This window comes from Vulpes vulpes, chromosome 2, assembly GCF_048418805.1.
Source record: "Vulpes vulpes isolate BD-2025 chromosome 2, VulVul3, whole genome shotgun sequence".
Lineage (NCBI taxonomy): Eukaryota > Metazoa > Chordata > Mammalia > Carnivora > Canidae > Vulpes > Vulpes vulpes.
Window position 1 is genome coordinate 160550639 of NC_132781.1, and position 26827 is coordinate 160577465.

Sequence of the window (26827 nt, forward strand, 5' to 3'; positions counted from 1 at the left end):
GAGCAAACAGACCTTCTAAGAAAAATCAATCCTTTATATGGTTCACTAGGCACTACGTGATCTAGCTCTTGCTACATCCGGGCTCCAGCCACACTGCTCTTCTCCACCGGCCCCATGGGATGCTTCTCCTCCACATGGCATGTCTCTCTCAAGGTTCCCGGGCTTTTGTGTTTACTCTTCCTCCATGTGCCCTGGAAGAGTCTTATCGCTGTTCATCTCGTGGGTCTTATCCATCCTGAAAGTCACTCGGTTTAACTTTCCAAAGGAGGGGAGGCTTTCCCTGAACCCAGAACAGGATGAGCTCCCTTGCCACAAAGGTCCAACACGGGGATGACTTTGCTACACCTGTGTAGGAGAGGAGAAAGCTTTCCTCGACCCTCTTTAGGGTTCCTGGCTGGGTCTGGAAAATCATGCTGACAAAGATTAACAGGAGAAAAGCATATGAGTTTATTAGAAGTTTTATGTGGCATGGGAGCCCTCATAAGGTGATGAAGACCAAAATAAACAGACCCAGGCATTTTTCTGTCACTTTTGATGGAGAGTGGATGGTGCTGGAGGACAAGTGAAGGTCAAAGAGTAAGAGTAAGAGGTAGGTGTAGGAGACTGGGGACACTTAGGAAAGGTCTTGTATTAGGATTCTTCTGGGTGTTCCTTTGTTTTTGGAGAGGATGCGCCCTTCCTCCTGGGATGAGGAGGGCATCTCTTACCTGAGGGTTTGGGTTTTTTTTTTTTTTAAGATTTTATTTATTTACTCATGAGAGAGAGAGAGAGAGAGAGGCAGAGATATAGGCAGAGGGAGAAGCAGGCTCCCCTTGGGGAGCCTGATGTGGAACTTGATCCCAGGACCTCAGGATCATGACCTGAGCCAAAGTAGATGCTCAACCACTGAGCCCCCCAGGTGCCCCTTACCTGAGGGTTTTATGACCTGTTCATTCTAGGGGAAGAAGGGTTGGGAGCGAAGGGGTGTAGGTGGGGACAAGGGAGTTTATCAGTGACCTTCCAGCTTCTGCAGGCTTTCTCAAAACGCCTTCAGCTTACAATATTCCTACACCAAGGTGCCCTGTTTTGAGGTGGTGCGTCCTGAACCCCATCACCTATCGCACCTGTGACTACTTGTTTAATGATCTGTCTCCCGTCAGACAGTGTGTTTCACCAAGACAGGAATCTCACCCTCTGGCTTTGAACCGCCAGCACCTAAGTAAGCGCTGTGTGTCTCGCAGGTACTGGGGGGTGGGGGTGGGGGGCCCAGGCACTATTTAGGAGAACTTTCCACCAGAACCAGCTTCTAAGTGCATCCTTGGCCTGCGTATTCATCGCTAGCCAGTTCCCGAACACAGGCACACAGGCACACAGGCAATCTCTTCCTGCAAGTCTACCAGTGGAGGAGGAGGGTTGGGGGGGTGGGGGGGTGGGGAGGAGAGAGTAGCAGCAGCACCTTGCTGCATCCTGGGGCCGACACTACATCCTCTACATCCTCGGTCGGTGCAGATAAAGAGCAGCTTCCCTCCGCACGAGAGGGTAAAAAAAAAAAAAAAAAAAAAAAATCATTCAAACTGTATTCATCGTTCATTCCAATCGCTCAATTAGGTCGGGCACGTCCCCGGTCGGCGGATGCGTGAGCAAAGTAACTATTTTCCAGCGAGTGTCCTCAGGTGACCTGTCTAGACATGCCCGGGGGAGGGGGGGGGTAAAAAAAAAGCAATCTAATGTTCTCCGTAACCCCAAAGGACCCCGTGGCGAGCGGGACTCGGCGGGGCCCGAGGGTGGCCGCGTGGCGCCCGGGGCGGGCTCGGGTGGGCCGGCTGGCCCGGGGGCGGGGGCGTGGCCTCGGGGGCGGGGGCGTGGCCGGGGGCGTGGCCGCCGCGGGGTCCGCCGGCCGGCAGGGGGCGCGCGCTCCCCGGGCCCCGCGCCGCCCGCGCCGCCGCGCGCCAGCTTGCCGCCCGGCAGCACATGTGTTTCTGTTTTGTGTTGTAGCATCTGTCCTGGAAGCTCGTATTTACATCTTAAGTGTCTGGTGAGTGGGCCGGAGCCCTGGTCGCGGCCCGGGCGGGGGGGCGGCGGGCGGGGCGGCGGGCGCGCGCCCTCCGGCTCCTCTCCGAGTTGCTCCTCTTCCGTCCTCTCTCCCGGTTTCCCATCGCTCCGGCCAGGTAGGGACCGAAACATCAGAAACCGACAATGTGCAGTTCGCGGGATCTGGGGGGGGGGGGGGGAAAAAGTTGCTTTTTTTTTTTGTTTTGTTTTGTTTGAACCCCTCTTTTTTTTTTTTTTTTTTGGTAGGAGAAAAGGTTAAAAAAAAAAAAAGACCTTAGGAAGGAGGGAAGGAGGAGACGGGGTGGGGGGGGGAGTTGGGGGATTGAATGAATTAAAGAAAAAAAAAAAGGGGGAAGGAAGGCGGATCCACGTGGTTTAATCGGAGACAGACAGAGATCCCATTGTTCAAAATCAATAAAAAAAAAAAAAAAAAAGGAGCCGACGCAGGGCGAGCGCGCAGGGGAGCCCCGGGAAAGTAGCGGCGGCGCGGGGCGCCCGGCGGCCGGGGGCGGCGGGGCCGGCGGACTGGGGCAGGATTAAAGTTTTTGTTTTTCGCGTGTGTGTGCGAGCAGGTGTCGGGGGCTGGGGGCCGGCCCGCCCCGAGGTCGGAGCCCGGCGGCCGGCGCGGACCCGGGGAGGGGGCGGGGCGGGAGGGGCGGGAGGGGCGGGGGCGGCGGGGAGGGGGCGCGCGGACAAAGCAGCAGGTGGGGCGGCCCGGGGCGGGGCGGGGGCGCGCGGGGGGTCCCCGGAGTGTCCCGGAGCCTCCTGTCTAATTAGCGCCTGGGCCCTCGGAGGCTCCTTTTTCCTTCCCTTTACTTTTTTTTGGGGGGGTGGGGGAGGGGGAGGCACCGGGCTGCAACGGTGATGCGACGTAGGCGAACCTAACTTGAGGATGGGCCGGGGGCGACGTGGTGCTGGTGCCGGTGGTGCCGGTGCTGGGGGGTGGGGGGTGGGGGGGGGGGTGTCTCCTTTTTTTTTTTTTTCTTTCTTTTTTTTTCTTTCTTTCCTTTCCCCCCTGCCCCGGCGGTCGGGGGACCCGGGCCGCCGTGCGGGATTCCCCGGGGGGGGCGCGGCTTCCTCCCGGCTCGCCCCCTCTCCGCCCACCCCGCGGCCGCCACTTCGGGGAGGGCCGGGGCCGGGGAGGAAGTGGAGGCCGGTGGCTCGGCCGCGCTCCCCTCCCCCCGCGCAGTTTATAACCCGTCCATTGTGCGCCGCGGCCCCGTGTCTCCTCCAGCGCGACCATGCCCAGGAAGAAGGCGGCGGCGGCGGCGGCCTGGGAGGAGCCGAGCTCGGGCAACGGCACGGCCCGCGCGGGGCCCAGGAAGCGCGGCGGCCCGGCCGGCAGGAAGCGCGAGCGGCCCGAGCGCTGCAGCAGCAGCAGCGGCGGCGGCAGCAGCGGCGACGAGGACGGCCTGGAGCTCGACGGGGCCCCCGGCGGGGGCAAGCGCGCGGCGCGGCCGGCGGCGGCCAAGGCGGGCGGCGCGGCCGTGGTCATCACGGAGCCCGAGCACACCAAGGAGCGCGTGGTGAGCGCGGGCCCGGGGCGCCCGGGGTCGGGGGGCGGCGGCGCGTCACGGCGCGTCCTGCCGGGGGCGGGGGGGCGGCGGGGCGGGCGCCACCAGGCCGCGGGCTGAATCATCGCCGCCGCCGCCGCCGCCGCCGCACAACAAAAGGGCGCGGGGCGCGGGCGGGCGCGGGGCGGGCGCGGGGCGCGGGTGCGGGGCGCGGGTGCGGGGCGAGGCCTACCCGCCTGCGCGGCCGCCGGCCGTTGGGGCGCGCGCCCCGGGCCCCGCCGGGGGAGGGGCGGCCGGAGCCCGCCCGCGCGAGGGGGTCAAGGCCCCGCCCCCGGCGCCGCGCGAGCCGCCTCCCTCCCTCCTCCCCCCTCCCCTCCCCCGCCCGCCCCGGGAGGGGAGACTTTTGCAAGTTGTCTCGGGCCGGAGGAGGGGACGCGCGCGCGGGGTGCGGGGTGCGGGCTGCGGCGGCGACCCCCCGGCGCCCCCAGCCCGCGCCCCCGCCCCCCGCCCCCGCGGCCGCCGCTCCGCCGGGACGCGGCCGCCGGGGCGCTGCGGGGAGCGGCGGTTCGCGCCGGGGCTTTGAGGTTCCCGCCGCCTCGGCTCCGGCGCTCCGGGGGGGCGGGGCCTGGCGGCCGCCGCGCATGCCCCGTGCGGCCCTGCGCCGTCTCGCGCCGCCGGGGAGGCGGGGGCGGGGGCGCCGGGCGGGGTGCGAGGGCGCATGCTCCGAGGGGGCCCTCCCCGCCGCGGCCGAGGCCGGGAAGCCCCCGGGGCCGAGACCCGGCTTGGCGCTTTGTTCGGCGCGCGCGGGCTGCACCCCCGGGAAGAGGCATCCCCCGGTGCCCCCCGACCCCCCCCACAGCTGCTTCCACTTGGGCCTGCACAGGTTCCGGGAGGTCATGACCGAGGCAACTCCGGGGGCCTGCAGAGCCCTGCGGGGCCGGAGGTCGCAGCCCGGGGTCCGCGGTCCTCTGCACCTCTTGAGCCGAGGATCCCGGCCTGGACCGGATTGCAGCCAGCCCCGGCAGAGGAGGAACTTGCACTCAGGGTGTAGACGTTGGAGAAGCCTATTTCTGTCCGTGGTCTCCCCCGCCCACCCCCGCAAAGGGGTGTGAGAGCAGTGCCGGGGCTCTTCACCCCCAGAGGTGCTCAGTTTAAATGGTTAAAAGGAACCGTATGTCTTCGTCTGCCTTACAGATGAGGAAACCGAGGCACAGCGTTTCAGGGCCTGTCCCAACAGCCCATCGCAGTAGATTTCCCCATGGGCTGCGTGTGTTCTGCCGATGTCCCTCACCCCTGTGCAGGGTGTTCACGTGAAAATGCTTTATAACTGCCCTCCCGTCCGGAGGAGTCTGCCCATCAGAGTGGGGAGGAGAGCCCCTGTCACTGAAATGTCTCCACCCAGGGTCTGGGACCAGGACCATGTCCGTGCCAGTCTGAGAAACTGGAGCACAGGGAACGGTTTTCCTTTGACAGACGGACGTCTCTGTGCAGGCCCCTAGCCGGTTGGCCTTCCAGTCCCTGTGTGTTAGCAGGGAAACGGACCAGAACGGCCAGCGGGGCTCTGCCTCTGGTGGGTTGTGTGTGCAGGAGCCCCCGTCAGATGCAGGGCCCTCGCCAGCCCATCAGAGCCAGGCATTTTCTTGTCCCGAAGTGAAAGGAGAGCTCCTTACCCCCACGCTGAAAGTTCACCCAGAACGTAGTCCCGGAGAGAGTGTGCAGAGGGACCCCGGCCGGCCTGTCTGCTGGAAAGGGCGTTTTCTTAGTCTCACCAAGAGATTCCTGCCCCCAGAAGCAGACACAGCCGAGTCTTGCAGTTCACGCTTGCCTTGTGTTAATGGATCACGTATCTCCTACATCCTTGCTACGTGTAGACAAACCCGTACGTACCTTCCCCCACCCCATTAAAAAACAAGGAGGCCTCTGAAGCAGTTGAGTGGTTTTCTTTTTTTTTTTTTTTTTTTTAATTTTATTTATTTATGATAGTCACACACACACACAGAGAGAGAGAGAGAGAGAGGCAGAGACACAGGCAGAGGGAGAAGCAGGCTCCATGCACCGGGAGCCCGATGTGGGATTCGATCCCGGGTCTCCAGGATCGCGCCCTGGGCCAAAGACAGGCGCTAAACCGCTGCGCCACCCAGGGATCCCGTTGAGTGGTTTTCCCTTGGACGACTCAGTACATCAGGAGACGGAGCGATCAGATGCCTCATGGAAGGTGCACATCCCAAGTTTAGGTTCTTACTAGCGTCTTTGGAGTTTGGTCCAGGGTCAAGGCCAGGCCCGTGCTGCCCCTCTGCTTCCCACAGGCCTGGACCTCGGGTAGATCTCCTGCCTGGCCCAGGTTCCTGCCTGCTTAGGGAAGCATCAGTCCTGCCCCAGGCCACCACCAGCTGTCCCCAGCTTGTTTCCGGAGAAGCTTTTTGAGGGAGAATTTTGCAAACCTCACCACGGTTGGGGACCTCCCCTGGGGTGTGTGTGTGTGTGTGTGTGTGTGTGTGTGTGTGTGTGTGTGTGTGTGATAGCAGCTGCCAGGGGTTGTCTGGAACTCGAAGCCGCAGGAGTCAGGCCTGTGAAAGGGGAACCCGGAGATGGTTGAGGGGCAAGGTTGCCCTGAGTTAAGGTGTGTGTTTCTGGAAAACATTCTGAGGATTTTGGTCTCAGGAAGTGCTCTCTCCCAGGCTTAACGTGTAGTGCTGTCAGGTGAGCATTTTATGATGGTCTAGGGTGGATGACGCGTGAGCTCCAGGACCCTGTAGGTCATGCAGGCCGCATTGGCCGAGTCCTGGAAAACGGGAGTGTGGCCAGCCATCCGGTCTTCATGGTTTCTTCAGTGTTGGGTCGCTCAGGTCTTGTAGACCCTGAGACAAGTGTGTCCCATCTGCAAGGGCCAAACAAATACCACTGAAAAGCGAGTTTGACGTCTGTTCCAGTTGATAGCCCCTTCGGGAGTTTGTTGTTGCTGGCAGGTCTCTGAACGGCCTCCCCTCTGCCAAGGATAGTGGTTTTCTAAGAGGATATATGTTAAAAGGTGGACTCAGCCTCATAAACATGCTCCTTGCACTTGGGCAATAATTCAAAAATCGCTTTGAACCAGAAACCCCATTTTGTTGATTGAAGAAGCTCAGTGCATTTTTCTGCAGTGGCCATTCATCTCGGCCCCGCTTCTGTGACCGGGCTGTCAGGAGGCAGCAGGTGTAATGAAATTCACGCATCCTATTGGGGAGACTATTGGACCAGCTCCGCTGCCACGTGGTCCTTACTCACAAAAAGCAATCTCTTGGCCCAATCAGGGAAGGCTGGATTATACCTCCAAGGGTCACTCAGCTTCTGGCCCTCAGCCCTGACGGCCATCCCTGGGGTTCCTCTGGGGGGAGCCCAGCAGATATCGGGGTCTTTCCCACCCGACGGGCCAGCTCAGATCTGGCCAAGAGGGACATGGGCTGTGATTTAAAGGGTATCAGGAGTTCCGTCCCTTACTTGGATTTTTTATTTCCTAGAAGGTAGAGGGAAGAATTACATTAGGGAGAAATAACGTAGGTGCCTTATGGCAAACGACGGTGCAGAGGACAGCAATGAAGTCCAGCCAGTTACTTTCATCCGATGTGTGAGGACGTAAGGCCCAGGACATGAAAACCCGAGAAAGAGAACAGTCTCTTTGGAGGAATCTGAACAGTCTCTTTGGAGGAATCTGACTGGAGTAGACTCCACTGGCGGAGGCTTTCCCCAAGCCTTGTAGCACTAAGGTTGGAGTTGTGTAGAAGCGCTCAGCCGGCTTGAGGAGCCAGTGTCCACAGGCCCTTGCTCCCTTGCGCTGTCGCTGGCACCTCTGGGTCACAGAGGAAACCTGCTCCTGCCTGGGACCATTGTGGAGGTTCTGACGGTGCACTGGAGTGGTGGGCTCATGGTGGGCCTGCGGGGGCCACCTGCGAGCCGCGGCTCTAGCAGGTGCCCCTCGGGGTTGTGGTCCAGTGGTCACGTCGCCCCCGGAGGGCCGGCTGCTGACATGGGCAGAGACCCAGGGCCGCTCCTTCCTTGGGGAGCCTGACAGAAACCGCTGGCCGCTGGTCCTCCTCTGTTGTCGATCTGTAGAATGTTCCAGCCAGGCTCGCCAGCTGAACAAAGAAGGGGAGATAACCGAGGGAAACTAGGCTCCCATTCAAGTAATCCGAGTCTGTGGGTGCTGTGGGGTGGGACTGCCCTCCGATTAAGGTCGTTCTCTGAATAATTGAAGCATGGCAAAGTCCTCCACCCTGGCTGTTCGCTCCCTCTCTGCACGCTGCCTGCAGCTGTGCCCTGTAGGTGGACAGTCTTCCTCCAGCCACGTAAACATGGGCGAGTGTGATGGGCCTGTCCCGTGGGGTGCTCGTGGCCTCCGGCTTGGGTCACGCAGTGTCCCCGTGAAGATGTGTTCCTCTTGAAAATGCATGCCCTGTGTTGTCGAGCATCCCGCCAGGGCAGGCACCTCCTGGAGGTTAGCATGACTGGGGCCGGGTGGCTTTTTTTCACCAGGCCTTCCAAGAACAGTTCTGGAAGCAGCAGGAAGCCGTTCTCGGTGTCCTGGGGTGGTGAGGTAAAGGATGAAGGCAGAGAGGGAAGTGTGTCCGTTTCCCCCCCGCCCCCCACCCCCCGCAGGAACTGGGTCCCTGGGTCAGGAGTGAGTCTCTGCCTGATGGTTGACTTTAAGAAGTGTGTTTGGGCATTTCAGAAATACAGCCAACTGCTGAGAATATTCTAATGCGTGTCACCCCGTGGGACGGTGGCTGTTCTGAGGGGTGCATGCTCCCGTTGACGAGGGCGCCTCTGCGTTGGGAGGCTGAGGGTCTGAACTCTGGGGTCCTGGGGCCCCGGGGCAGGGAACACAGCCTCTCCCTCCCAGGCCCCAGCCCCACCACAGCTGGGCTCCACCGTGTCACCGGCGCTCTGGTGACGTCCCCATGGGCAGCACACGGAGGGATGGTCCAGAATCACAGGTGACGCGGGGCTCCCGAGGCTTGGAGGCGTGTGCGGCACTGTGTTGGCCGTGGGCAAGGCAGACCCGGCCCCGAGGTCAGCCGTGGTAATGCTCCCCGTGTGCCACCTCGTGTGCCGCGCCAGGCCGCTCGCACACCCCTCCGTAGGCAGCGTGCAGGGTGGAGGGCGACGCTGGCTGGCGGATATTGTCAGTGTTCTCCAAGATCTCTTCAAGAGAAATCCATGAATAAAAATGAGCCTGGGCCTAACAAACGAGCTGCTCTGGGCAGGTTTGGGATCATGCACGCTGATGAGGGGGTGATGAGGGGGTGCCCACCTCTGGCCTCGCGGTGCAAGCCGCCGGGGAGGGCGTGAATGACAATTTTTCTTTGGTTTCTGGCTGTCATAGGACAGACCACGAAAGCTGGAAGCAACATCGCAAGCTAATCCTTTCTCTCTTTCTGTCTCTGTAGAAACTTGAAGGGTCTAAGTGCAAAGGGCAGCTTTTGATTTTTGGGGCAACCAACTGGGACTTGATTGGTCGAAAAGAAGTGCCTAAACAGCAAGGTATGAGACCCGGTTTCTAAAACTGTACGAAGCTACTGTTTGTCGCGTGCTTCCTGTGTGCTAGGTGTCCGTGTGCTTCCGGCCAGCCCCCACCAGGTAGGTAACCTCTGCCTCGACAGAAGTGTTCAGAGAGGCCAAGCAACTTGCCCGAGGCTGCACAGCCCCCGTAGTGACGGGCAGGACTTGAACCCTGGTTCCTGTGCCAGTTTCTCGCTTCACCAGTCTGTGTTTGAAAAATCCAGGTTCCGTTTAGGATTAAATGGGAAAAGCGTAAGCAGTCACCACAGATAACGCGGACACCTTCCTCCCACCGTCCTCCTCCCGTCAGTTACTTTCACAAAAACAAAGAGGCTCCTCCTGCGTGATGTCCGAATGTCCGAGATATTTGTCACGTGTCACAGGTCCAACTTGTTAGACGTCACAGAAGAGTCCACGGCTCTTTGCAAGCGGCCAGATTGTGGCAGGAACTGGTCGGTGGGAGCAAGTAACAGTGAGTGGAGTGGGGGGTGCAGAGAGAAGTCCCGAGAAGTCGCTTTTGGTTTCCAGTGGCTTTTAGAGAATCGGTATCTTTCCTCAGGAGGATACCAGCCCATCCAAGAGAAGAGAAGCTGGCACGTCGCCACATTTTATGGCTTCTTGATTTCATTTGGAAAGATTCCCAAAGTACTTTCCAACATTGCCCAGCGAACAAATATTTGCTCACTGACACTCCCTGGTGCCTCAGGACGGGCAGAGGATCATCTTATTCCATGAGGATCATCTTATTCCATGAATGCGGCAGGAGTTCGGCAGCTCCTGGGGTCCCGCCGAGCTGGAGCCGGCCGAGCGCTCGGCCCCCGGGGCTGGTGTCCTGGAAGCCCCTCCCGGCGGCGTGCGATGGCCGCAGGCTCCCTGGCAGCCCTGTGCACCTGCCGCCTCAATTCCCCAGCTGCTGGTCCAGTGGGCCCGTCCCAGTTACGCACGCTCAGGCCCAGCGTGGGGGAGTCCATTCCCGAGGAGAGCAAGTGGCGGAGCTCGAGCTATCGCCTGCGGATGGAGGGTGGGTGGCACCGCCAGGCTGGGCCAGGCTCCCCCCCACCCGTGAAGGAACAGGAGGAAGGAAAACCATCTTGTGGTTTAAGATCCATTTACACGCCCTGGTTGGAGGCCTTCTGGGCGCGTTTTCAGAGGGCCTTTCTGTCTTCTCCCTCTCCGACCCTGGCTTCTCTGATTGGTCTCCCCACAAATGAAGGGTTTTTTTTTATGCAATTAAAAAAGGTTCTTTGTAAGGATTTTAAAGTGACTTTTGGCCCTCCGTGACCTTGCCAAGAGACTACAGGAAAAGGAGGGGGATTTGTCCTACTGCCACGGCTCGCGTGGAATCAGCATGACGCCCGCTTGGTGGACAGGCTGACACAGTGACTCGTGCTCCGTGCCCTGACCACCGGCCTGGTGGGAGTTGGGACTGCTGCCGGCCATTGAATTTGAGGATCACTGACCGGCTGCCTCGGTGGTGGCGGCACCGGTGGGGACAGGTCCGCCCCTCGGGCTCCCGGTGTCCTGGGCGTTGATTGATCCTCCTGGCGCTGCCTTAGGGAAGAGGCTTTGGCGAGCCCGGGGCATCTGGCCACCTGAGTCAGGTCCACTTTGCCACAGCACCATGTGCTGTTCCCAGAGATGACCAGCGTCAGTGATGCCACCGATTGTGTCGCCTTCACAATGAAGACTTGGACAGAAGCTGCAAAGGCCGTCAGTTTTGGTCTCCTCTTTGGCAAGGAGTTGTTGGGTCGTCTTCAACGTTGGGGTACAGTGTGGAGTGGAGCAGCTCTGGGTTGCTGGTGCCAGGGCGGCGGCGCAGCCCAGTAATGACGTGCCTGGCGCCCTCTGCTGGGGGGGCACAGGCAGGACTGGCCTCCAGCAGTTCCACCTGCTTTACCCCTGGAGCTGGGTCACCGGCAGCCTCGTAATCAGCTCTCGCATCCAGATCGACCGGACGAGGTGGACGTGGCAGTGGCTAGCATTTCACAATGATCCCCACGGGCCTAGAAACGTGGCTTGTGTCTCTGTTGAGAGCCCCAGGTTGAAAATGCAAAGCAAAAAAATTGGCTATGCTCTGTCCCTGAGTGGAGGGGAGAGGGTTTTGAAGGACGCAGCTGTGTTCTTCCGACCCACAGGCCCTCCAGTGTTTGAAGTGCTTCCTGGGTGCCAGGCATTGGCGAGGCCCTCGGGTTGGTAGGGTCTGGAAGGCACCTGAGTTCAGGAGGCTGAGTGCTGTGGTCGGCCTCGGTGTGAGGGGAGCAATGAGCTGAAGGGGGATGTGGGCATGGAGGGCTTCCCAGAGGCGGCGATGCTTGACATGAGCTTTGAAGAACAAGTAGGTGACAGGGAGGGGCCTTCTGTGGGAGGGAATACATGGCAAAGGCATGGGGCCGTGACCTGACCATGACAGCAGGGCCCCTGATTAAGAAGGAAGCGGTGTGGCAGGAGAGGGGTGTCAGCTGCCTCCCCACCCGCACCCCCCCGCCCCAGGGCCTGGTGGATGTGCAAGGAGGGCAGGTTGTTCAGAGGAGGGTGGAGACACTCAGACTCCTCTCCTCAGGATCCTCTGGCTGCAGGGGCGAGGCCAAGGTGGGTGGAGGGCAGGCAGGGGAATGTGAGAAGGGGTGTAGGGAGCAAGGAGGACGGGGAGGGAGATAATGGGTCCACTGCCAGCTTTCCTGGGTTGGGCTCCCAACAAGAGGGAGAGCACCCTGCCTCTTTGGCCACTTGCATGTGGGTGTGCTCAGTAGCCAGGGGTCTGAGGTCCCCGAGGGAGGGCTGGGGCCAGAGGCAGAGGTGAAGCAACCCCAGTTGCTGGGTGGGCTCCTTTTTCCTGGGGCAGCCTCCCGATGCCAGGCTGCTGCAGCTCCCCAGGGCTCCTGTGTCCTGGGAGAGCGGGACCCCTCGCGGCCGGCCCCTCAATCACTGGGTGTTTGATTTGCACTCTTCCCTCTGCAGCTGCCTACCGCAACCTCGGTCAGAATTTGTGGGGGCCCCATAGATACGGCTGCCTGTCGGGGGTCCGGGTGCGGACGGTGGTCTCGGGATCCTGTGCTGCCCACAGCCTCCTCATCACCACGGAAGGGAAGCTGTGGAGCTGGGGTAAGTCCGGGCCTGGTGGGACCGGGTGACTCACGGAGGTGGCCCCCGTGGGGCTGACTTCCTCCTCTGGCTTCCGGGAGGGGCGGCCCTTTGCAGCCTCGATTCTTCTCCCTGATTTCCAGCTGGTCTCGCCTGTTCCCCACAAGCGCATCCTTTTCCTCCCCTCCCCTTTGCTCGTACATACACTGGACTCTTTGAATTCTCTCCACTTTTGGGAAAATTTTATTTATTTATTAGAGAACATGTATGCACATGAGCGGGGGGAGGGGCAGAGGGAGAAGCAGGCTCCTCCCCCGGAGCCCCCACCCCCCCCACACACACTGGGATCCATCCCAGGATCCCGGGATCATGACCTGAGCCGAAGTGACTGAGCCACCCAGGCGCCCCTGAAGGGTCTCTTTGAAGCAACCTTTCCCTGAACGTTCTGACTGAATCTGGATCTTTCTGATCTTGAGGTGCCTAGAATTGAATTTCTCTTTTAGACACGCAGTCCCCCGGGCAGACAGTACTCCCCCCCCTTGCTTTGTGGCACAGCATTGACGTGAGACCTGTGTTCTTGCCACTGTAAATGCCGCCGGGCACGTCATGGCATCGGCCACTGTGTCTCCGTGCTCCTGTCCCTCTGTTTCCGGGGATCCCGCCCGCCTGCAGGTTGGGTTGCTCAGTGCCTATGATTAGACTTCCCGACAGCTGAGTTTACTTTTTTCTGAGTTGAGTTGCTTTCCTGCCACTGGAGCCCCTCGCCCGGGTCCCTGGCGGTGGTGGCCTTGGCCTGAGGCCCCTCCGCGGGGCTGCACGCACTGCTGCCCGTTCCCTCTTCCAGATTGTTGATCGAGGTGCTGACCGAGGCTCAGGTTAGCCCCGCGCCCTCTCGTAGCTCCTGGACTCTTCCTCCAGCTGGGTACGTTGGCAGTCGTCCCCGCCCTTTGTTTCTGGTCCTTTGGCTAGCTTTTAGCCCATATGACTGCTTTTTTATTTCAGTCTGTTTGAACCGTTTTTTGCAATTTCATGAGCTGCTGTACCAAAGTCCAAATATATTAACATCTGTTGTCTTTGCTGCACTCTGCTAATTTTGTAATTCTGTTGGAAAAAAAAAAAAGAGCTAACAAGTGTGTCTGGCCCACATTTAAACTTTGTCGTCTCTTGATGACTCGCTGACATTGCCACGGCTGTCGTTTCCCCCCATCAGTGCAGGGGTCCGGGCTCCTCCCAGGGTGCCCCTCCCCGCAGTGTCCCAGCACTGAACACGGCAGCGTCACAGCTCGGAACTTGACATCTCTTCCTTCTGATCTCTTTACTGAATTTCCCTTACGTGGTGCTTCTGAAAACATGCCCTGTGCTGACACTGGGCAGAGAGGGGAGCTGGAGGCCATGCGCCCAGCCTGGCCCCAGAGTGAGGACTCGTGTCCCTGTGAGTGGACTTGGTGCTATGGCGGGGGGAGTGAGGGGGACATGCCCGTGGGGACATCACCATTCCACGGTTAGCTGCGTGAAACGGCAAGGGGTGTCGTCTGGGGTCTAGAAGCTTCGTGCACCTGTTAGAGCCACTCGGGCCTCTCGAGGGGCCGAGAGACCATGCCCGACACTCGTCCTGTGTAACCTACCTTTGCCGGTGAACCCAGACCGCTCGCTCCCGGCGGAAGCCAGTGTGTGCCGCTCCTGCCAGAGGGCTGGAATCCGTGCAGGCTGGAGGACGGTTCTACTCTCTCGCATTTGGCAGTTCCCTTCCTTCCTCAGGTCTCAGGATGCTTGGCCCTGCTCTTTGTGGCTCTGTCCTCCGTGTTTCTCATGAAGAAAGGTCAGAAGTTCATTGTCAGGGGAGGGCGTGAACTGCTCACCCCCGACCCCTCGGTGCCCTGACTCTTTGGCCCCAAGAAATCTCCCAGATTTGTTTGGTTACCACCATGTGGTTCTTCTCTTGGCCAGGGGGACTTGTGAGGCCGCAGAGCTGTTTGGTTTGGGAACTGTGGTAGCTGGAGTTGGAAAGCAGGGGAAGTGTGGGGGCTCCTCCCGGCCCACTGGGATCCCCATGTCTGCTATGCGGCCAGAGGGCCTGTGCCTTGTGGAGGGTTCTGGCAGAGGCCGGCCTCCTCGGGCCTTTCTGCCTCCCCAGCTCACAGCCTGCGCGGCCCCGTTGGCAGGAAGGGCTTGTGGTCCACCCCTGGGGGTCCCGTAGCTGAGGGTCTTGTGGAGGGCCGCCCCCAGGAGGTGGGCTTGGCACTGCTCTGCGGGCAGCGTTTCCAGGGCAGGTGAAAGGTGAACGATGGGCAGAAATGAACCAAATGGTCCATGGAAGATGCCCAGGGCACTGAGGTAATTAAACTCCGTGAGGCAGGCGTCCAAAATAGTTCCCCTCTTAAAATCCATCTCGGAGAGAAGGGAGCAAGGGAATTGTCTGGCAGGTGGAGTGAGAACTGGGAGTTTCCATGAGCTCATCTGCTTGTGCGGGACACCCGGGGCGAACCGAGCACTCCGTCTCCCCGGTAGCAGAGCTACAGAAAGGGCTCCCAGGTGGGTCCCAGCCGCTGCCCCAGAAAAGCGGGTCAGAGGTGAGGCAAGTGGCCACAGCCCGCAGACACGTCTCTGGGGATGGCACTGTATATCCTCCCCTGGTCACCCGGCCCCGCTCAGGCCAGCCTCGAGAGGTTGGCCACTGACAGGGGAGCCAGGGCTTTTTGCCTCTTGTTCTCGGCAGGAGGGCACCCTCTGGGGGGACCCAGGTGCGTTGGCCTTTCCCGGGACGCTGTCCTGGCTGCTCTCTCCCTTCCCACTGTATCTTGCTCTTGATCTGCAGGTCGAAATGAGAAGGGGCAGCTGGGACACGGTGACACCAAGAGGGTGGAAGCCCCCAAACTCATTGAGGGTCTCAGCCACGAAGTGATTGTGTCTGCGGCGTGTGGACGGAACCACACCCTGGCGTTGACAGGTAAGGAATGGCTGGCTTCTGCTGCGTTGGGCAGAAGGCCGCATGGTCCACCTTGGGCATTGGAGTGGAGTCGTCTCTGGGGCTCTGAGTCAGGATCAGAGGGGTGCCCAGAGACCCCAGTGGATGCTTCTCAGAGCCACGGCTGGCCTCCCCACCCGCTGGCATCAGAAGGTGGTCGGGAGGCAGAGGCCGGGCCCCTAGACCCTCCCTGCGTCCTCAGCCTCGGCTCTGAAGGGCCCGTGCCCCGAGCTGCCCGTCCCACCTGTTTGCGGTACGGTCTCACTGGCGCTCTTCCTGGCACACGAGCTGTTTTTATTATCTTGGAGCCTTTGATCCAGATCAAGTTCCACACCCTCCGTGTTCTTTTACCTTTTGTGATCCTGTCTTTTCCTTCCAGAAACGGGCTCCGTGCTTGCATTTGGAGAGAACAAGATGGGGCAGCTCGGCCTCGGCAACCAGACAGACGCTGTCCCGAGCCCTGCTCAGGTGCCACTCCTCTCTCCTGGCTCCGAGGCCTTTGTCTCTCTCTGCTTTCGCTCTCAATTTTCTGCGGCGAGACCCAGCACTGCTCCCTGTAGTTCAGTTGATGCCTTGTGGAAACAGTCTCGATTCTTAGAGCAGAATTCATGTCCTGTCGTCTTTAAAGCACGCTTACTAGGTGCCCAGCATCGAGAAATATCCTGAGAACAGTTCTCTCGTTGAAAGAATTTTCCCACGGGCCTTGTCATAAGCCTGCTCTGTTCCAAAGAAAGGGAGAAATGTTAGATGTGATTCGTGTTTCTCTGCAGAAACCTTTTGAGTTGGGACCTTATGGGACGTCACCTGCCAGGGGCTTAGTGCACAGACAGGAGTTAGGCAGGTGGGGATTGTGCCGAGAGTGACCATGAACGCAGGGCAGCCATGTGCCAGCAGGTATCTGATTAGTGGCTTAAAGATAGGGGGGGGGGGGACTCCGCATTCTTGGTCTGAAAAAGAGACAGTTGGCAAGTTTACCTGTAGTTTGAAAGAGTTTTGAAATGTCCCCATTGCATCTGCCATTTGCTCTAAGGAGGAAGTGACCGTTTGCAGAGGAGGCCGGGAGCGACAGGCATGGCCCAGGGCGCAGGCTAGATGGCAAGGGCTCTCCCAGACTGAGGGGCGCCGTGGCACGGTTTCTAAGTCCCGGCTGACACGTGCTTCCAGAGCCCACGCTGAGTCCCTTGGGGCCTTGGCGGTCTTATTTCCTGAATTTGAACCCTTCTGTTTCTTGCCCACGCCTTCAGTGAAGACTAGCTAGGCTGGTATCTGCAGAGGGCAAGGAGAAAGGGAGAAAGCTGCTCTTTCCAAGTTGAGGCCGACATGCTAGTGACGGGGTGAGGTTTGGGGGTTACGTGCGGGCAAGTTTCTGTCCCTGTCCCAGCTGGGGTTTGCACTGACCCGGCCACGGTGTTGGGCATCTTGAGGGATGCGGGGGTGGGCGCACCGTGGGCCCCGTCTTGGGGTTTGACTCTGCTGGGAAGGTGGGGAAGGGGGGTCACGAGGCTGTTTCTTCATGGATATTCTAGGCTTTGGCCTTCAGAATGCTGGGTCCGTTCAGTTTCTTTTGTAATCGAATAATTGTTTCACACCGATCTGCCGGGGGCGGGGGGGAGGCTTTTTATCAGTCTTTTGAAAAATGTCTGAGAGTCTACTGTCTTGTCTTTTCAGATAATGTACAACGGCCAGCCAATTACCAAAATGGCCTGTGGGGCTGAATTCAGTATGATAATGGACTGCAAAGGGAACCTCTATTCCTTTGGGTGCCCTGAATATGGTCAGCTGGGTATGGAAACATTTTTTAAAAGCCCTGTAATCTAACTGCATATCTGGGACCAGAAGTCAGTGTGGGCCTGCACACACGTGCTGGAGATGTGGGTAATTGATCGCAGATAATAGCCTTGATCCATTAAGTGGATCTCCCGTTTACCGGGACAGCGCGTCCTAACCCACGGCTGTGGAGCATTACAATGGCCTGGCCCTAATGAGTAAGTCGGCCTCCTGTCTGACAAGGGAATCTTTTCTTGAGAGGGGAATTCGTTCATGCAGAAAAGGATTTCGAAGTTGTAAGGAAATAACCAAGCCCCCTTCATTCGGTTTCATATTTAAAGATTTGCCTTTCTTGGAAGTGAGAACAGCACTCGAGGTAAAGGTGGTTGTGCAAACCCTGGTCTGGGCGACTCCCCTCCAGTGCCCACCTAGGCCCCACTCCCCGTGACCGGGGCCCGTCCCGGTGCCGCCCCGAACAGGACGCGCTCCTCCAGAAACACGTTCCCGGTTCCCGTCTGGCTCGAGTAGGAAGGGAAAGCTCAGAGAGCAGTGCTCCGAAAGTGGAAGATGTCTCGATCCTGATTTTACAAGGTCTCCATTTTCTTTTCCCATCTGACACCAAAGTGTTTTTTTCCCCTCCTGGCGCCTTCCCACGGCCCAGCCCCTGGCGAGTGGGAGGTGAGGAGTGGGCGCCCCCTGCTGGCGCCTCAGCCGCAAGCCACTCCGGATCCCCGCGGCCTCCGTATCTGGGTTGCCGGGTCCCCACGTCATTAAGAGCCGGCAGATGGGAGAGGGTATAAATAGAACAAGGAGCATCGCGCTGGCCTTAGACTTCAGGGAACAGTGACTTTGTGAAACTAAATATACCTCAAGTCAGAAGTGAATAAGAACGAGCAGCCCCTTACGCACATGCAGTGTCGGTTGCCAGGGAGTTGCCGGAGACTGTTGGAGAAACTGTTTCCATGGCCACAGGCCCTGGTGCCATCGCCAACCCCGGGCAAAACACCGGAAGTGTGTTTCCAGTCTACTTCCGGAAACGTGTGGCTCCCCTGCTGCCTGTGGCCGCCCCGGATTTGCAGACCAGCAGGTGGATTTTCCTTCCGGGAGAACTGCGTGACCTTGGCAGTGACGAGGAGGCCGGTCCTTGAGCCCTGACTGTGCCGGGTACTCGGGGCTTCGTACAGGCCCCGGGGGGCCCCGCGTACACTTTTATTTAGAGGTAGTTTGAGATCCTGGCTTTAGGGGTGTCTGGTCAGTCATGCTCCTCTGCTCTCTTGGAAACCCTCTGCACCTCACTGTCCAAATCCAGGGAGATCCCTGTTAGAATGTAGACATGTAACCTTGGAGAAGTGTTTCCCGGCACGCGCGCTCGCCCCCACTCTCTCTCTCTCTCTCTCTCTCTCTCTCTCTCTCTCTCATGACGCATTTTACTGGGTCAGGCAAGGCAAAGAGGAGAATGTGCCATTAACTGTATTTTAACACCCGTAGCGATATATTTAGGTTACTAGTAAGTCCTAAAAACTCTAGTCTTGGGATTGTGTGTTGAACTTTTTCTGTCCTTTCTTGGCCCATCCGGGGGCCGAGTGGGGCACAGACTGTACCCTGTAGGCCATTCCTTTGAATTTGTGGTTTCTGACTCTGACCACAGTTCACAGTGAGAAATGTGCGTGTCACGGCCGGATCCAGATGTTCGAGGCCCGTACAAAGAATTTCTATGAAACAGCAGCCTCATTACAGACAATGATGCCCTTGGGTGTTTCCTATCCTGCCCCATTCATTTTTTTAAAAAAATAATTGGTTTCAGCCCCCAAAATCGATCTCCTGGATTGGGGTGTGCCCCAGATGGGAAGGCATTGTGTTGGGACAGAAGTGTCGCTCGAGGCCCCGAGGGGCTCAGTCGGGGCAGGGGCACGTGCTCTCGACTGCTGCCGACTGCTGGCTCTGGTCCCCGCAGGACACAACTCCGACGGGAAGTTCATCGCCAGGGCACAGCGGATAGAATATGACTGTGAGCTGGTCCCCCGGCGAGTGGCCATCTTCATCGAGAAGACGAAAGACGGACAGATTTTGCCAGTCCCCAACGTGGTCGTACGAGATGTGGCCTGCGGCGCTAACCACACGGTGAGGTTTGAAGGTTTCTGGCTTGTCCCCTGCAGGGGGGCGGGGGGAGGGCTGTGTGTCTGCTCGGGTGTCCCAGCACTTGGCTCTGGCCGGGCTGGTCCTGGAGACCCAGGACCTCCCGCCGTCCTCCCACGGCCGTGCACCAGGCGGTTCACTGTTTACCTTAATAGTGTCTGTGTAACTTCTGTAGACGTAACTAAAGGACGGGCGTGTGGGGTAGGAATCCTATGGTGACTTTCTGGTTTTGGCTTTTATCCAGCAGAGCACCAGAGGCCTCGTCCTAGGTCCGTAGACAATGTCCCATACAGGCAGGGTGCTGAATGGTGAACTGTGAAGGCTGTTTCCTTAGAGATGGCTTTGGTTAGACGGCAGTAGTTTTTGTGTATGTGTGTTGTTTCGATTTTTAATAAGATTTTTTTTCTTAAACATTTTTATTTATTCATGATGGACACAGAGAGACAGAGACACAGGCAGAGGGAGAAGCAGGCTCCTTGAGGGGAACCCAATGTGGGACTCGATCCCAGGACCCTGGGATCATGACCTGAGCCAAAGGCAGACACTCAACCACTGAGCCCCCCAGGCGCCCCGTTAAGATTTCCATTTTCAAGTAGTCTCTATACCCGGTGTGGGGCTTGGACTCCCAACCCTGAGGTCGAGTTGCGAGCTGCACCCACTGAGCCCGGCAGGCACACCAGTACTGGGGCTTTATCTTTGTTGCCTTCTTGGAGTTACCTTGCCCAGGGATGCCTGTGAGTCAAGGTTGGCTCGCTTTTCTGTTGAAAGAGCACTGGGCTGGGAGTCCAGACACCACACTGGTGTGGTGTGCAGCTGACTGGCGAGAAATGTCAGGCGTGACTTCTTCCCTGGAATATTCCCCGTTTAGTGCTCAGTGACGAGAACTAGATTTCCATCCCGTGGAGTCTAAAATCTGTGGTTCTCTTCTGTCCGGTGTAGCCCAGGGAACAGAGGTGGATCCCGCGCAGGCCTCTTAGTCACGTCGTTTTAATGAGTCGTATGTTCACACAGTTCAGATGCTGAACGTTGGAACACGTCCTGAAGGAAAAGGGTTTTTGTTGTTCTTGTTTTCCAAGCAGGCTCCACACCCACTGTGGGGCTTGAACTCCAGACCCTGAGATCCAGACCTGAGCTGAGATCAAGAGTCTGACGCTTACCTGCCTGAGCCCCTGCAGGTGCCCTGAAGATCCACTTTAGGTTATGTTCAGTCCACGTGACCAGATGGAGGTTCCCCGTGAATGGGGTGTGGTGGGGGTGGCGCCTAAGAGTCCCAGGCAGGCAGGCGTTCCCTCGGGTCTTTCTGCTGTTCCGTCTACACTGTGATGAGGGAAGCCAGTGCCTTGACCTGCCCTCTAGAGACTCCCGCTCTTGCTTGTGATGAGGAACCAGGGAGAGACTTGTGACTTAGTCGTGATTCAGGATGGAAAGTAGCGTCCCCAACAGAGGGAAGAGGAAATGCCCTGTCGCCTCCCGCACCTCGGGGTGGGGGCAGGTTCGGCCTATCTGCAGCGTTTCTGCCTTTTACCATCAGCTGCTGCAGCAGTTCTCTGGACCACAGTGTGACCCTCTCGTCCCCTCCCGTCACGAGCCCATCCCAACACTGTTTCTCCTCCCGCAGCTGGTCCTGGACTCTCAGAAGCGCGTCTTCTCCTGGGGCTTTGGTGGCTATGGCCGCCTGGGCCACGCCGAGCAGAAGGACGAGATGGTCCCTCGCCTGGTGAAGCTGTTTGACTTCCCCGGGCGCGGGGCGTCCCAGATCTACGCTGGCTACACCTGCTCCTTTGCTGTCAGTGAAGTGGGTTAGTGATTTCCCCCCATCTGGGCCTCCGGAGGTGGGGTGTGCAGATGAGCACTCTGGTGGGCGAGGGAGCCGCAGAGTCCTCCACGTTCCCCGACCAGAGCCCCAGTGTTCTTTTGGACAGAATGTTCCTCTTGTCACCAGCGTGCAGCATCTTGCCTTTCTTGTTGATGGTGCTGGAGAGGAGAATTCAGTTCTTGGCATGTGTGGTTAGAGTGGGAACGTGTTTATCTTTCCCCAGGTGGCCTGTTCTTCTGGGGGGCCACCAACACGTCCCGCGAGTCCACCATGTACCCGAAGGCCGTGCAGGACCTCTGTGGCTGGAGAATCCGGAGCCTGGCTTGTGGGTATGTGGCAACGTCTCCTGGTGGGCAGGATGCCTGGGCCCGGCGGACACACTGGGGCGGGGGCCTCTTCCCTTGTGAGGCGCCAGCAGCCCCCATCAGGGCATCAGATGCACCGGAGTTCTAGGACCTAGAACAGGTGGCTTGTCCTCTCACCTTCGCAGGAAGAAAGTCCTCCTGAAGGTTTCTGTTCTTCAAAGGCTCGGTGGGCTCTGCCCGTCTTGCAGCTTAAAATGACTTTAGCTGGATGATAGGATTTTAGTTCCCCTGACCTGCTGGAAGCAGGTGCTCCTCAGTTTATTTTGAGGACACCTGTTGAGCTCTCTAGCACTTCTTGGTGAGGAGTTCGATTGCTGGGGAGGGTGGGGGCAACGTCTCGGGGTTGGGGTGCTTCAGCTTTAGTCGGCCAGAATGTCCAGGCCCGTCCGGGTTATTGTGTGTTGTGTTCTAGCCCCTTTGGAATGAGTCCTCCGTCATCCTGATCTGATGACGCCTTTCCCTGGTGTGTTTACCCCCAGCCCTAGAACCAGGCCGGGGCGAGGCGGGAGGGTCCGGGCCTCTGGTTCCTGGCGCTGCCTCGGGGCCTGCCCAGGACACCCTGTGCGTGTTGTGGGAAATGAGCACCTTGGAGAGTTTTTAATGGGACAGACTGGATGGATTTTAATGCAAGTAAGTCACACGCTGCCTGCAGGAAGTGCCCGTGGTGGCCGCCCTATGACGGCCTCTCCCTGTTTGCAGGAAGAGCAGTATCATCGTGGCCGCCGATGAGAGCACCATCAGCTGGGGCCCGTCGCCGACCTTCGGGGAGCTGGTAGGCGGGGGCCTGTGTGTGCGGGGTCAGGGAGCAGGTGGGGGGGTCAAGGAGCCAGTAGGGGGAGGTCAGGGAGCAGGTGGGGGGCCCGTGTGTGTGGGGGGTTAGGGAGCCAGTAGGTGGGGGCCTGTGTAGGGGGAGGCAAGACCCACAGAGGATTCTGTGCCCATCAGGCCGTGGTGAACGTCCTTTGATCACGTTGTAAATACAGAACCAGGGAGGGTTCAGATCCCATTTCCCTCGGTGGTGTGAGCCGAGGTGGCGGTGTGCCCCTGAGGCGGAAGGGGGTGCTTTCTCCGGATCTCTCCGGGAGGGCTTAGGTCAGCAGGGACAGCGGGCCGCTGGCACCACGTGGCTGGAGGTGCGCAGGCATCCGTCCCCCTGGTTTCCTCCTGCGGCCCCACAGAGCGGTGCCCCACAGGGCCAGCCTCTGGGTCACCTGGGGACGCTGCTCCCTCATTTTCCTCAGTAAGTCCAAGCCTGTGTTGCTGCTTCCCTAACCTCCGCCGCCTGCCTGATGAGAACCGACGGCCCTCGATTTCTCGCACATACTTGGCCTTCCCCAGCCGTCTGATTCTTCGGGGCTGGTGCCCACGGTGCCTGATGAGTCTTTAACTTTTAATTCCTTCGTCGAGAACAGCTTGGCTGCGGACGCGGCTGGCGGTGCGCCCGTTCGAGTTGCGATTTGATCCTCAGCCTCTTTGTTATTTCCTGCGGGGAAGGCGGTCTGTTTCCCTTCCCGCCTCGCTTCGTGGGTGGGAGCTGAGGGGTGATGCAGAGGAGGGAAGAAAGGGCTCCTTGGCCCCTGGAGCCATGTCCGGGCCTTGGTGGCCTCGTCCTCCGTGTTCTGCACACACTTTGGGGCCCCACAGGGCTCGTGGGCGGCGGACACCCCGGCTCCTCAGCGGCAGCCCCGGGTGCAGCCTTGAAATCAAGACAGTGAACCTGGCCCGGCTTTTATGGATTATTCTTGGAGAAGGGCAGGTGTTTCTAGGGCCGGTCAGAGATTCCGAATTCCCATTTAGAAACCAGAGGGGAATGAGGGGGCCTTTGGGGCAGCGTCTGGGGGGTGAGGCGATGGCGTGGCGCTGGGAGGAGGCACTTCTCATACGGGAACGTGCACGGTGGCCTCTGGCGACCGATGGTGCTGGGAAGGGAGACCCTGCGTTTCTGCCGAGGGTGTGCCGGCCCTGAAAGCCCCCGTGCCCACCCCCTCGATGCGATGCCCTCTGGGCAGTCCTCGAGCAGACTCCGTAGTCTCTGGTGTCCCGGAGTCATTCAGGACCCAGCCCGCAGGGCGAGTGTTGGGCGGCCAGTGTTCTTAGCGATGGTGTCACGTCCCCAGTGACGACCCCAGAAGGTGCCCGTTAGTACACAAACTCCCACAGGTGACTGTTCGGCATCAGGGTCCTCGAGTTGAGACTCAGTCCCATGTCAGCAGCACCTTCCGCGGGTAGGTGCTGCGCCCTCGGCCTGGCCCTCGTGTCCAGCGTGCCGGGGCTGTCACCAAGCCAGCAGGGTCGGCTCTGGCTCGCGGGCAGCGGGCTCCCTGTGCACATCACCAGCGGTCCCTTTTCCGGACTGTGCCACTGTGACCCCGGGTCTGTGTCTCTGTTCACTTTGCCAGGGCTACGGGGACCACAAACCCAAGTCTTCCACCGCGGCTCAAGAGGTGAAGACGCTGGACGGCATTTTCACAGAGCAGGTGAGCCAGGGCCCTGGGCCAGCAGCAGAGCCAAGAGGTGCCTGCCCGCGCCTGCCTTCCTCTGCTCCTGGGCTCGTGAGCCCGCTGCAGGCTGGTCTCCCCAGGTCTCCCCTGCTGCGTCTCACTGGGGGTGTTGGTGGTGACGGCCATCAGAAGGCGCAGCACAGGGCAAGCCAGCCAGACTCGGTAGCCGTTCTCACCCCAGGTGACACTGGCCACCGTCCAGCTCCCAAGGATTTGTCACGGGGACAAAGGCTTCACTCACATCTGCTCCGAACCTTCAGCTGAGACGACACACTGTTAGGCTGTGGGGCGGGCGGGGGGGGAAGCGGGGTGAGGCCCCTGCTTCTCTGTCCACTGGGTGCCCCGCCCTGCCTGCCCTTGTCTGCTGACGCACAGCTGGGCCCTGGGCCCTCACACCAGGCGGGGTGGTCTGGGGAGGCCCAGGCAGCAGGATCCCCACGGCCCTGCCGCACTCTGCTGACAGCGTTGAATCCCTGCTTGGTGGCAGCCTGGGACACTCCAGCTCATAGGGCGCGGGGTCCAGGGTCACGGTGACCCTAGCACCGCCTCGGCGGTCCTGCCTGGGCCGACCGGTGGCTTGTTGTCCACTCCTGGCACCTCCAGCGCTGGTTCCCCCCGCAGGTGGCCATGGGCTACGCACACTCTCTGGTGATAGCCCGAGACGAAAGCGAGACCGAGAAGGAGAAGATCAAGAAACTGCCAGAGTACAACCCCCGGACCCTCTGATGGCCCTGGAGCCCCCCGCGGCTCCACACCCCCCGCGGCAGCTGTCAGTTCCACGCGCACTGGGACGGGACGTCGGACAAGGAATTGAAGAAAACAAAAGTTGACCGAAGGTGCATTTTCGTTAGACTCCCTGAGGTTCCGTTTTATAAGTGATTCAACATCAACTACCTTTTCTGTATGCTTTCCAAAGTGGTTTTTTTTTCCCTCCTAACGTTTAATTAAAGTGTTTGCTCATAGTTGACTTAACCATTCCTACAAAGAGGCAGAAACTTTGAGCAACCCAGGTGTTTTTTTTTTTTTTTTTTCCTTCAAGTCATTTTTCTTTTTTCTTCCTGCTCCTAAATACACTTCTCAGAACAGCCCTTTCCAGTCGTGACTAGCGTTGTGATCCGAGCGGGCGCTCCCTGGGAGAGGAGTCCCCGTGGACTCAGAAGGTTCTGTCCCTTCTGGGAACCGGCAGCAGCCGGACAGAGACAGTCGTGGTGGCGGATCTCCATCCAAAATCACGCCCGCCTGCTTCGGGAGCATCTGGGTCACTTTCTTTCCCGCTTCTGCAGCCCAGCTGAGGCTGGCCTTCTGTTTCTCCCCCTGGCTGCTTAGACGCCCCACCGCCTTTTGGCTGCAACATTACTAGAATCTGTCGTGTCCCCCCTGGTGGGGGCTCTGGGGTCTGTGTTTAGCCATTTTTATCTACTTTAGCTGTAAACGAAGTCCAAATGAAAATCAGGTGACTGTGGACCCGTTGGGGACTTGGGGGGCGGGCAGACATGGGGACAATGTGTCTGGGTCAGGGGCAGCCCTGGGGCTCCTCTGAGGAGCAGGGGCCGCCCCGCCCGCACTCGCCATTAGAGATTGATCAGCCAGCAGCTTAAAAAAAAAAAAAAAAAAAAGTGCATTCTGGAGTCCTTGCAAGGAAGGCTCAGCCCTTTCCGTACCAGCCTTTATCACCTCTGTGCTTCTGTCTGTACCCCTGCCGGATCCTGCTGGAACGGGCCCTGGTTCCGAGACGCGGGGTCCGGCTCTGCTCACCCAGCTCTCTGGTCGCATCGCTTGGCTGTGGTACCAAATAGTTGGGATTGCTGAAGCAGCCCCCCTTCCCCGCGCCAGCGCACATCTGTGACTGCCACCCGATGCCCGCCACCTGCCCTCTGCCCGAGCTCGTCACCGGCGTTGCGCTGCTCTGCGTGAGTTACGAGGTGCCTTTCCCGGACCCCTCCGCTCACTAGGACCCAGGAGAGGCGACAGCTCTGGCTGGGGCTCTTGGTTTCGAGAGGGTCTGGACTGGTTTGGGTGCTTTAAAATAGATTTTTTAGTTCCGTGGTGCTTCTGGGGGAGATGGGGTTAGAACTTCGTGTGATACTTGGGTGGATGGGAAAGTTCAATATTGGTCTCTTTTTTATTCTTTGCTTTGCTGTTGTTACCACTTGTCATTGTCTCGATGTTAAAATGCCAAAAATGATCTAGTTGTTGTTGCTTTTTTCCCTGCCCGCCCCCCCTCCCCCGTCACGCCTTCCAAGGCACGTGACAGGATCTGTCCTGGCCGGTCCCAAGGCCGCGCGAGGAGGGCGGCCCGCGTCTTCTAAGGTTTAGTCTGACTCCACACTCGTCTTTGCTGTCCTGTGTCTAGTCCAGGGGAGGAGCTTCTGCTAAACTAACCTGATTTGTCCAAATCACCCCCAAAGCCACCCTCTGGGGCTCTCACTTCCGTGCAGGGATCCCATCCGTTCTCCTGGACGCAAGCCTCTTTCCTGGAACGGGGCTTCGGCGCACGCACCCCTTGTCCCCTGGAGCTGCCCTTGGTCACGTGGGGCTCTGACCCTCCAGGGGACTAGCCTGAAACCCGCCACCAGCCTAGGTCGGGGCAGGCCCCTCGCCCGGAGACTAGAGCAGCATAGGCACGGGGCTCCCACGTGAAGACGGCCCTCTTCTCTGCCACAATCACTCCTTTTGGCTTAGAATTTTAAAATGAACTTCCTAAAGGGGAAAGGTCCTCCAGGACAAGCAATTGGGGGGTGGTCCCGCACTCCAAGAGAAGACAGGGGGCCCGGGCCCAGGCTGAGCGAGTACTTGGCGCCGACCCTTCGGGCACTGGACTCCCCTTCCAGCTCTGGAAGAGGGGTTCAGGGCAAAGGGGAGAACACAGAAGAGGTTGTGATTTGGTTGAAGGTGCCTGGTTTAGTGCTGTAATTGTCTTTTTTTTATATATATATTTCTTGGAGTAAACATTTTAAATAAACGACATCATTGTTTACTCTGTTTTGGCTTTTGTGCTTCTTTTTCAGTAGAACCAGCATAAGACATAAAAACAGTAATTCCCATTTTTCCCAGCTCCCTGCAGGCGCCTCCCACCTGCTGCCCACGCCGAGGCTCCCCCGGGAAAACCGGGCTTC

The 26827-nt window shown here is 59.0% G+C and overlaps 1 protein-coding gene and 1 long non-coding RNA gene across 3 annotated transcripts; one reads left to right on the forward strand and one right to left on the reverse strand.

The window, feature by feature from the left end:
- The first annotated feature begins 1912 nt into the window (after positions 1 to 1912).
- Positions 1913 to 26693, forward strand: RCC2 (regulator of chromosome condensation 2). 2 transcript variants are annotated; one of them, XM_072751065.1, is made up of 13 exons: positions 1913 to 2014; positions 3266 to 3557; positions 8969 to 9062; positions 12039 to 12182; positions 14977 to 15108; positions 15506 to 15594; positions 16795 to 16909; positions 18848 to 19014; positions 20648 to 20828; positions 21069 to 21174; positions 21910 to 21982; positions 23610 to 23687; positions 24333 to 26693. In XM_072751065.1, exons 2-13 carry the CDS (start codon positions 3273 to 3275, stop codon positions 24435 to 24437), a joined length of 1569 nt encoding a protein of 522 aa, XP_072607166.1. In that variant the 5' UTR covers positions 1913 to 2014; positions 3266 to 3272; the 3' UTR covers positions 24438 to 26693. The 2 variants fall into 2 exon arrangements, with proteins under 2 accessions (XP_072607166.1, XP_072607165.1); XM_072751064.1 differs by lacking the exon at positions 1913 to 2014 and adding an exon at positions 2031 to 2147.
- LOC140598005 (uncharacterized) lies at positions 12379 to 17962 on the reverse strand. Its single transcript, XR_012000169.1, has 4 exons — positions 17803 to 17962; positions 16102 to 16392; positions 13787 to 15845; positions 12379 to 13262 (listed from the first exon to the last, which is right to left on the reverse strand). It is a non-coding gene; the product is annotated as an uncharacterized lncRNA (long non-coding RNA).
- Positions 26694 to 26827: the final 134 nt, after the last annotated feature.